The following is a 12,103-nucleotide window of genomic DNA, read 5'->3' as shown; positions in this document are numbered from 1 at the left end:
CTCTCCCAAATTTTATGCCATCGACTAGCACCAACTGCAAGGGAGTTCGTGGGGCAGTATTATTATTTATTTATTCAGACTAAGGCCGAAGTGGCCTGTGCGGTACATAAGAGTCTTCTCCATTCGACTCGGTCCATGGCTACACGTCGCCAACCACGCAGTCTACGGAGGGTCCGCAAGTCATCTTCCACCTGATCGATCCACCTTGCTCCACCACCAGAACCATTTTCACCGGGTTACTGTCCGACATTCTGGCTACGTGCCCGGCCCACCGCAGTCGTCCGATTTTCGCAGTGTGAACGATGGGATGGTTCTCCCAGCAGCTCATGCAACTCGTGGTGCATTCGCCTCCTCCACGTACCGTCCGCCATCTGCATCCCACCATAGATGGTAGGCAGCACTTTCCTTTCGAAAACTCCAAGTGCACGTTGGTCCTCCACGAGCATCGTCTAGGTCTCGTGTCCGTAGTGGATTATCGGTCTAATGAGCGTTTTGTAGATTGTCAGTTTGGTACGGCGGCGAACTCTATTCGATCGGAGCGTCTTGCGGAGTCCAAAGTATGTACGATTTCCAGCCACTATGCGTCTCCAAATGTCTCTGCTGGTGTCATTTTCGGCAGTCACCAGTGAGTCGTTTCAAACCAGTCATTTTTTGTCCGTGTAGGACAGCTGCTACCGGTGTCATCTTGCGACAGCTTTCCGTGAAGTCTTAAGTGAACTGAGGTCTAGTGCGAGAGTTCAAGCTGTACGATTTTGATGTCTGTGCTTGCCAAGCGGAATTGGTTGGTTTACCGATTTTCAACAGTGCTAGGCAAAATAAAATTTTTCAATAGTTTAGCACCTTTAATCTATTGTTATAGTTAGGCAAAATCTGGAAGAGTTCGTCAATCGATTGATATCAGAAACTCCAAAATCGGTTGGAAGACGGCTGAGTTATTATTAACCCATACTTTTCGTTATGGTCTCAAATTTGAATTTGCAGAATGACTCTCCTATCTTTTCGAAAGGTGTAATCCTTAATCAAAAAGGAGGTTTAGGATGCACATTTCAATTCATTCGTCATTTGAAGGGGGACATTTCCATATGATCACAATTTCCACTACTCCTACATCGCCACCAAATTGACTAAAATTTTTCCAGGAGTCCTAAATTATGAAAATTACGCCCATTGACATACACAATCGTCCAAGCTAAGCTATAAACCAAGGAAATTTTCATATTTTGTTTTTACTCACACTGCTTAATCAAAATTATTTGTGTTCTAATGATTTTGAGTTCAGGAACGTATGAACGATGTTGGCAGGGGAAGAGGCCCCAAAACGCACCCGCGGGGCCGCCCGGGGCAAAACGACTTTCGGGTATTCACTTATATTTACCATGTTTGAGATAGCCTTAATAAACCTAGACGTGAAATTATGTAGGTTAGGCAAAAAAGTGTCAAAATAATAGATATAAATGTAGGAAAAACTGAAATTTTCCACATTTTGATGAAACATCTAACATTTCGGCGAGGCAAAACGCCCTAGTGGAATTATCCTACAATGTACTCGCGTCTCCACGCACTGTCCATACCAGAATGCTGATGTGCCGACGCATGGTACGTTGTTCCCTAAGAGCTGCCTGCTAAAAGGCGTTTTGCCTCATGAGTTTTCCGGCAACGAAATATCACCACTTTTTCTAAATGTGAATATTATCAATATATGATTGAGATTTTTTATAATTTTAATATGGCATCAGCTAGCTATATTGTTTAACTGTTGCGTGAGGTAAAAACACCCATGAAAATCGTTATAGCTAAGGCATAAAAGCAGTCTATGCTTAGCTAGGGCATATTGCCCCTCCTTCCCCTACCCACGCGAATGCGTCGCCACGTTGGAATTAAATTTTATGACAAAAGGAAATGTCCCATTTGTCCGATCGTGCAGTTCTTTTCCATTCGGCCCAGATGGCATCCTAAACTCTTTCAGTGTCTTGTGTTTCTAGACGGTCTCAATCAATGGCTGGTTCTGTTTTTCAGTCAGAAGTGAAACGTCCGCCACAGTACAAGTGTGTCAGATGACCCGTTCATCAATCCAAGCAGCTCTCCGTGTTCCGTTCCGCTGTTGGTTTGGCCACGCAGGACCATAATTTTCGGACCCTCTAACAAGCGCATAAAATTTAATTGATTTTAACTCTGCCACTGGCTGCTACTGACGAAGCTCAATTAGGAAGAATGACTTAACTGGATTAACGCGACTCTTTTTGTTTTAGCCAGGGTACGACCGAGAAGTCAAGTATTGGCGGTTGGGATTTGATTTGAAGAGAGGTTCGAAAACATTCGCAAAAATCCAGCCAGTAAGCCATAATACTGACGACAGCTACACATATCTTGCGATAGGAACATCTACCATCTTGGCCTTTTATGGTCGAGTAGGAAACTCTCAACCATAAATTTTGAACCGGGCATTAGTAGGCAAATCAAGCGCGTCTTTAGTGAAATATAGGCATTGTTTAATATGCTAATCGAGCGCTAACTGATTAATCGACATACTAAAACGAACTAATCAATTCTTTACCTGTTTGAATTGAACGTTTCGTCTGGCGTCTACCGCCCAATCAATGTGTCATTTTCTTCAGTTCAACACCTCCGTCGATCAAACATGATCGATTATTATTATATGCAGCTCGAGTGCAGCATTCGCATTGCAATTGTAGAGGCCAATGGATTTAGACGCATTACCGGCGCGATAAAATTGTTCAGCATCTATCACGCGCGACGGATATCAGATTATTTTACAGACGATAATTCTAATTGAATTTAATAATCGAATCATAAAAGAGCGGTGTCAAATGTTTTAAATATAAAACATTTTGCTGAATGTTAAGTGTTGCAAACATTCAAACGATAGGTCGGATTGAAAATTGAAGATAACAAAAAAAATTTAAAAATGTTTGAGTTGTGCATACTGCACCAGTCTTCCTTTCGTGACGCTTTTGTTTAGAATTGGTAATGAATTCGATGATGCGGTAATCTTCCAGCGTGTAGCTTTGAATCGGTGTCAAGAGAACATTATTATTAATTCGATACTGGGATGTGGAGGGGTCATAACGGGGAAGAGTGACTCATTAATTGCTTTGACTTTTATATTACTTCTCCCGACTGGCTGTCTTTTTGCGGTTAATTTGTCAATTAGTTGCGATGAAAGACGGGCACGAATGGCGCGCGTTGATTGGGGATACAGATTCCTGCAACCGCATCAGAATGCGTTTGCTTGATTGACATGCCGCTGAAAATTTATCTCTGATGGGAGCAATTTGCGGGAGATAGATTTTGCGAATCTGATTGCAAAATGCAAATTTGGTATTGTATTCAACATCGTTCTACCTTCATTATCGTGCAATAATGTTGTTCAAAAAACAACTTTACAAACGAGAAGATCAGACATATAGTAAATACCTTATGTTGTTACTTGGAATAATGATATTAATTCGTTCGAATAGTAAGCTCGCACAACAAACATTTCATTTCTTCAGGCGGAAATACTTTGCATTCTTTCAATAAATATTTTGCAAATGTCAATGTGCCACCCATTAAACGTTACGATTTGAGTTGATTTTTACTACGACGCTGTGACGCAGCTGAAAAATAGATGCGCCTTTTATGAACTCAGCAACAGCTAGCAACAATCCGCAAAGGCATAAACCCCAATTCAGCTCAATCAGATTCAATTTGATGATCTCCTTGCCCTAGAACTGGGGGCTTTCTTCACAACCAGCTAACTTACCTAGGTGCGGCCACGTGCAGGGCCACTTCATTTTGACAATAATGAGCCTCGTGTCAATTTGTCGGTGATTGAACCCATTCAATGACCGGGACCAGTCACGGGGATTTGATGAGCTGACGTCACACACGCCTTGCGGTCGAAGAGACGCCGGCCGAAGTGTCAATTTTGTTTGTCAACTTTCCTCCAAGCGTGAAATCTGTGTGCAGTTGTAGTGTCTGCTTGTTCGTTCATATTGCCGATCGATGATGGCTGGTCCGGCGCCACATGCGGGATCACTTTAATGGGATTATTATTTATTATTATCAATAAACAATGTAATAACGAATATGGTAAACAAACGTGTGAGCTGAACGAGTATCAGCAGGCAGCGTGTACATTCGATTCGATCCGCTCTCAATCTTTCGGTTTCCAGTTTCACAAGTGCTTTAGGGTAAACAGGTATATACCTAACTATTACGCCCCTTATAGGGAGAAAGCTGCTATTTTCTATTCAGTTTTATGATAGCTAAAACCTAAAGATAGATAGCGAAATAATTGATATTGCACTGTGGGTAGCGATAGAATAAATTCCTTTGTAAATAGTCTTTAGCATTTCAATGATCTCATAATCATTTTCAAGTATTCCTAAAAATCTAGCCATATTCTATGAAACATTTGTAGATAAATAGCTAACTAAATACATTTGATTTACCCGTGCATATTCCTATCAATTTCAAAGTGTGGATCCGGCAAAAAGAACTTCACGATAACAAAATTGGAAATCAAAGCTTTTAAAAACATCCTTAGCCTAGATAGTGGAATTCCCCCTGTGCTAATTCGATAAATCCATCTCAACCTCTAACTCAATATATTTTCATACTCGGTGGTCATTCACTTTCGAAAAAAAAATCGCCACATACAATGTGGGAGTGTTTATAGCACCGGGGCCGGCCAATTGGCGAACCCTAATGACAATTGGCGCCATCATTATCATTCTGCTCATAACTCTTCTCGTAGATGATCGTGATCCAAATGGTTCTGACTTCTGGCTCGCTCCTGGGAACTGATTCGAGCGACGCTGGCGATGCGATGGTCGACCAGCTAGGCCAACTCGGTCTTTATTGGCAAATCATCGTTACTGCTATCTCTGTGAACTGGGTAGCAGGTTTCGCTTTGCATCATTAGATGGGGATGCGGCCGACCGCCGCCTGGGATCGTTGTCGATCGCGAGCTTTTAATGGATGCGTTATTTCTCTCTGGCTAATAGAGTTGTTTTATTTTTACCCGACCATTATTGGCCAATTAGAATGTTGCATCGAGAAACGTGTATATAGTTGTAGATGATGCGAGATAGTGCGGAAAGGTAATTTGAATCCTATTTGTGTTTGTTTATATCTTCGCTTGCAGATCTCGGAATGTACCGCAAAGGGTGGAGAGTGCGATGAAAGCAAAGGCCGGCCGGTCTGCGGCACGGACAATCAGACCTACCCGACGCGATGCCACCTGATAAGGGCGCAGTGTAGCGGTCATCAGGTCAGCCTGAAACATCGGGGGACATGCAAAGGTGAGTTTCCGGGGTTTTTGCTGATGCCGACAAGAAAAGTTCTATTTAATAGTTACTGTCATCATTTTTTTTAAATACTCGTAGATTGCAATGTAAAGATCGCAAAACTCACAACTAGTTCAACAAATTGAACTATGATAACATTATCTTCCGATTAGTACCATAAAACGTAACTGCAATGATTTATTTTTCTTCATCACTTTTCCCTTACGATAACAACTCGTCTGAATCATAAGTTGTAATCGTGATTGTTGCTTCTGGAGCATTTATTGAAGCAATAATCCAATGGTGTCATGAAACCAAACCATAAAATCTTCCGCATTTCGTTGCATTGATAAGACGAGGTCAAGGGCATCTATGAAGCGAAAATGTTTAAAAAAAGTTACGCCGTTATGACACTAAAGTGGGAGATATTTGACGATTGGGCAAATCAAGCATCAGAAAGATATTAAATTTGTAAAAAAGAGCTAACCGCGGTGGAGATTAATGCTCGGATTCTAATGGCTTCTCCGCAAACGTGACCTCTAAGTGGTCTTGTTGTGTAGGGGTTATCACGCCTATCTAGAGAGTAGGAGGTTGAGGCTTCGAGTCCCTACAATACACGTGGATTCTTTTTCGCAAATTTTATATCAATTTGTCCATTTCAAAATATGTGCTGTTCATATGTACAGCCAAAATATTTAACAAAAAAATTGTGGAAAGATTGAACGGGTACTGAAGTTAATTCCCTTAAACATGCGCACTTTACAATCCAATCATATTCAGAAATAGGTGGTTGAATTTGAATTTCAACCCAGAAACTTATTAGGGTATCCAGGATTCATAATATATGAAAGTTCAAAACAACTCGAAATATTTCGGGCTCAAGAATTCTCCTTGAAATGTTTATATAATAACATTAATAGTATATTCAGTATTGTGGATTTTGAGGGTCTTCATATTTTTCACCATTTCTAGAATGTATAGCTTTTAAAATCATAAACCACTCTTCGGAATATTTTTTGTGATGCTCGTTCTTTATGGCATTATAAATTTACTCTTCTTTTTCTTCTTCTTATTGGCATTACATCCCCACACTGGGACAGAGCCGCCTCGCAGCTTAGTGTTCATTAAGCACTTCCACAGTTATTAACTGCGAGGTTTCTAAGCCAAGTTACCATTTTGCATACGTATATCATGAGGCTAGCACGATGATACTTTTATGCCCAGGGAAGTCGAGACAATTTCCAATCCTCGGAGGTGAACTAGCCTTGGGCTAAAAACCTCTTTAATAAAGATTATAATAATAATAATAATTTCCAATCCGAAAATTGTCTAGACCGGCACCGGGAATTGAACCCAGCCACCCTCAGCATGGTCTTGCTTTGTAGCCGCGCGTCTTACCGCACGGCTAAGGAGGGCCCCCTCTTGGATCTCTAGGATGCCAAAATCTGGAGATAACTTTGTATGGAAAGATTAGTTTTAGATCTTAATAATGTTTCTCTAAAACCCAGTGTTCTCTGCCAAACACAATATTTCAATGCTTTTATAAAATCACGCTCAGCCACGCTTAGCCAAAATGACTAATGCTATATCCGCACTACGGCCGAATAACATGTTATTCGCGCTTTGGTGTTATTCGGCCAATAACATGTTTTTCGAAGGTAATATTCGCATACATTTCTGACAGCCGAATAACACCTTTGAATAACATGTTATTGCGAATAACATGATACAACTGATCGAATTTGCTGCTCGACTGAAGGCCGAAGGCCCTGCGCATGTTTTCTTGCATTCAAGTGGTTGGTCATTTCACGTGTCCAATTGGATTATACGGCAATGTCATTTTTGATTTCCTATTCGTTTTCTATCGGCAAAGATGACAAGAAGCAACAAGATACCCGACTTCTATGATTTTACGGAGACACGATCAGCGCCGCAAGTGAACAAAAACCGAACTAATACACTGTTAATTTTAATCGATCATCTTCTGAAGAAATGTCAATAAAATAAAACAATAACAGCTGAGCCATTGCACCATGCAAACAACTTACACAAGGCGATGGCCAAAAACAGTTTCTTTAAAACTGAACTGGCAAGCTGTTTTTAAAAGAACAATGATAACAAATTTCAGCTGTTAAATCCATTTTGGCTTAAGGCATTTTGCAGCTCCTTCGCTTTTTCCGGTTAAACCAGCAGTAATAATATCAACTCCGATGGGAATAGATGTTTAATCGATCGAAGAAGCAACTCCATTAGATTTAGACCATTGCTGAAGAAGTTGAAAAGTTGATTTAGATGTTACTGGAGAAGTTGAATTGGGAAATGTCAACATCGATCAACAAATACACTTAACTAACGAAAATCCAAGGAAAACTCGCGACAAGCATTTGGCCCTTGACCATGATTATGCATTGGATGTAGAGCGAGTTATAAATCGTATGGAGCGACTTGTTATCGTGGAGGAGTAGAACAGAGTTTTAAAGAAAAAAGCTATAAGAAAAATATGTCTAAGCAGAAGTCACGAATAAATCTCGTGACGTTTGACGTTTGAGTTTTTTTTATTTACAATCTCGATACACGATAAACAAAAACCTTCAAAATAATATTAATGGTTGAGTTTTTGTGCAACAGATGGAAGCACTTTCCTCGATTTTCGTGTCTCCGGTGAGATGTATGAAAAGTTTTGAACTCGGTTATCTTGTTGCTTCTTGCCATCTTTGCTATCGGATTCTTCAATCAGCTGTGTAGAACAACGGAGCTGAAAATTGGCAAGGTATACTTTATGATGGACTGTCGCATTTCATATTTAATATTCAATATTTAATATTTAATGTTTAATATTTAATATTCAATATTTAATATTTAATACTCAAAATTTAATATTTATAAATATTTAATATAAAATATTGAAAATTAAATATTTAATTTTAAATAATAAATATTGAATATTAAATATTAAATTTTAAATTCTAAATATTAAATGTTAAATATTAAATATTAAATACTAAATATTAAGTATCAAATTTGAAGTATTAAATATTAAATATTAAATATTAAATATTAAATATTAAATATTAAATATTAAATATTAAATATTAAATATTAAATATTAAATATTAAATATTAAATATTAAATATTAAATATTAAATATTAAATATTAAATATTAAATATTAAATATTAAATATTAAATATTAAATATTAAATATTAAATATTAAATATTAAATATTAAATATTAAATATTAAATATTAAATATTAAATATTAAATATTAAATATTAAATATTAAATATTAAATATTAAATATTAAATATTAAATATTAAATATTAAATATTAAATATTAAATATTAAATATTAAATATTAAATATTGAATATTAAATACTCAATATTCATTCGCTCAACATAATATGATCTGTATACATAATATGATATGATCTGTAAATTTAATACAGCTGTTGACAAATGTCTCATTTCAAATAAAAATATTTACAGGATTGGATGAAAAAAATACATGCAAACATTTTTTAGTATTCCATTTTGATAAAATAAATTAAAATACACAAACATGTGGATCATAGCTACATATCTTCTAACTAAGGGGCCGTATACTAATTACTAATTACGCATTTTTTCTGGGGTTTTCAATCCCCCCTGCCCCATGTAAGAATTTTCCAAGATAAATCATTTTATATTAATATTGTGCGTAAGAAAATAGCAGACCCTCCCGCCCCCCATAAGTGCTTACGTAATTAGTGAACATGTTAATTGTATAAGTTCGAGAAATCATCCTGGCGACATGTTTTATGTCTAGAGAGTGTAAAACAAAACATTTTGAAAAACCAAACAAATATCAAAAAATTACATGTTATCAGAAAGTCGTGAGAATGTAATACAAAACATCTTCTATCAATCAATAAGCTGTATGTTTAACAGAAACCTTTTCACGTTATACATCAATTTTTAAATTCGGTATTACTTGGGAAACTTTCATAAATAATTTTAAAATTCATAAAAAATAAAGCTAGATTAAAAGTGAATTGAATCCATAGTTAATAAAAACAAGAATAAATTTTCAGACTGCTTACATTTTATTTGAACCGTCTAATTCATATTAACTGGAATATATTTAGCCCTTAAACTATCTGCCTTCAACTGCATGCGTAGGACTGCGAATCCAGAGTTAACAAGTTTGATTTTCGGTTAAGTCTAGTATGTTTTCGGGTGGAAAACAACCTAGCCCCAGTAAAAAGCCGTCAGTCGCTCCAAACGATAGCACTGAATATTTTTGGAATTTCCACCGTAGTTCTCGAGTTAGTTCGGGTTCCAGGAATCCTGTTTTCTCGCGCTGAAGTTGTTCCATGAATTCCATTGTCACACTGTTTTGGCGATACAATTTTGTTTAACTTGAATTCACGTTGGCTCGTCTTGCAGCTGCTAAACATTGTATTATTTCTGATCCATCTTGACCTTCCAGGCTCCATTGATGCTTTCTGCCTGTGTAATATTTATGAAATCCTCGACTTCACATCCCGTTCACCGGTGACGAAACCTAAGACAAACAATACACACTATTTTATATAGAAAGCAACATCAGTAAACAAGCTAATGAAATTACCTACTTGTAACCACAGCTCCTAGCCGATTTCCGAAGGAAAAATGAGCAAAATAAAATTCAAACAAAGCACACAAATACTTCTGGCTTTTTAGCGCACACTAATCACTATCAGTTTCATCCCACACTGAACTCACGCCTTCGGAGTTTGGTCCCCCAAGTAACAATCAGTTACCACAAATAGACATCATTGTCGAACTAACGTTTAATTAAAGTATTCGTAGCTGAACAATATGTAGAATGGAATAACAAATTGGGGAAACATTGTTGACATTTGTAACCAGCTTCTGTTCTGCTTTTAGCTTTGTATCTGAATTATACTTTTATAAACGTTACCGACTTATTTCTTTTTAAATCGAAATGTATATTGAACAACTAGCTAAATACAAACAACTTAAACCTGCAAAGTTTATGCTGTTCATCATCAGAAAAATATATTAAGCTCGTTTAGTGGAATGTATTAAACCGTCTAAGACGAATTAAGTACTGTCCATTTAATTCCACCAGTTAATTTTCGTTATCTTTGCAGATACGTATTTCGACCACAACTGTGTGGTCGTCTTCAGTGTCTTGTACCGACTCGACTTGCCGTCGAGTCAAGTACAAGACACTGAAGACGACCACACAGTTGTGGTCGAAATACGTATCTGCAAAGATAACGAAAATTAACTGGTGGAATTAAATGGACAGTACTTAATTCGTCTTAGACTGTTCATCATGTTGCATATGTTTGAATAATTTGTTTTTGAAGCATCGAACAAACGTTTGAAAACTCTAATACAATCTACGGACGAGCATGAGCTTATTAAGAAGTCTAATAATTGACGTTATCAGTAAACATCATTGCTTCTGTATCCGATTTCAATTTTATTTATTTATATAATTTTGAAATGTTGAATAAACGTTTGACAATTCGCAACAATGGCTTTGGTTAAACATTGTACGAACGTTTATTCCACTCTACAAATAAATTTATTTTTAGCGGACTTGTTCTTATTAAAAAAATTTGCACTTAGCCATTCACTAGAGAATAAATTATTATTTTTATACTTACTTCGGGAATGATAGAAGAAATCTGCAGAAACATTTACCTCCATGATGGTAGATAGAAGGCAGCAGCTTCACAACTCACTAAATCAAACTATAAAATTAAGACGGATAATTCACTTTTCGGAATGACATTACACTAACTATAACGTCATTGAACTCCTATTAAGCTTTTGTTCGATTGTTGGCAATTTTGTTGAGTAATGACCAACAACCCCATTACAGCTATTCAACCAGTATTGTTCAACAACGTATGGTTTATATTTCTAATTCAGCTTGGTACTTTCCAAGGTGATAAATATAGCTGATGGTAAACGAGAGGGCTGGGGATTCAAAGGTCGTTGGATCGATACCGGTATCCTGCTCATAATTTATTTTTCATCTTATTTCCAATATGTTGAACAATGCCCTAATAAGCGTAACAATGTAATGAAATAAATGTATTTAGAAACGCATAATTAAAAAAGCCTAATCAGTTGAATTAACATTAAACCTGCTTTTTGAACAAAGTCGATGAATCGATATTGTTATCTACTATTTAAGTGAATTTGAAGAGAGGTTGATAGTTGTTGAATAAATACTCCACTTTTGAGCGAACAATGCTGGAACAAATGTTATCATGTATGATAGTATAATTTTAATCAACGCTGGCTGAATAAATCTGACCATACTGATGTTTATTCAACTGGCAATTGCTACTTGGGCCGCTTCTTGCAATTACGAAGAAAATAGCTAATTAATAAATCTCATTACCGCTGAACAGTTCTTTAATCGCAAACAGATTAATTGTTTAATAATAATTGAATTCTAATTTGAAGAATCTCGCTGCATATTTGTAAACAAACAACAAACTGCTCGAAAAAAATTGGCGCTTGACACATGCTGTCAGCTGTCAAATAGTATTACCTAAAATGCTAGTGCGAACGGTTTTGTTATTCAGAAGTAACACCTTCGAATAACATGTTATTCAGCTGTAATCTGAACAAGCCATAAGCCCGGGTCTATCAATTATTCCAAGAATAAAAGACGTTGTACCGTACGACTCAGAACCACCCACGACGATTGTCCGTGAAGTGATTGTGAGTTTTTTTTCTTCCTTCCTACTTCCAGGAATTTTTCCAGGAATAGTATTTCCCCGGAAATTCTTCCAAGTAT

General features: G+C 36.9%; 1 protein-coding gene across 3 annotated transcripts in view; it reads left to right on the top strand.

Annotated features, from left to right (window-relative positions):
- LOC134217964 (SPARC-related modular calcium-binding protein 2) overlaps positions 1-12,103 on the top strand; it is a 128,286-nt gene that overhangs the window by 89,415 nt on the left and 26,768 nt on the right. For all 3 annotated transcript variants that reach the window (XM_062696830.1, XM_062696832.1, XM_062696831.1), the window contains exon 3: positions 5,150-5,306. In XM_062696830.1, coding sequence (XP_062552814.1) covers positions 5,150-5,306 — 157 coding nt within the window. The remainder of the gene's footprint in view (positions 1-5,149; positions 5,307-12,103) is intronic.

Source organism: Armigeres subalbatus, chromosome 2 (assembly GCF_024139115.2).
Source record: "Armigeres subalbatus isolate Guangzhou_Male chromosome 2, GZ_Asu_2, whole genome shotgun sequence".
NCBI lineage: Eukaryota > Metazoa > Arthropoda > Insecta > Diptera > Culicidae > Armigeres > Armigeres subalbatus.
Note: the sequence above shows the minus strand (reverse complement) of the source record. Positions and strands in the feature narration are given on the sequence as shown.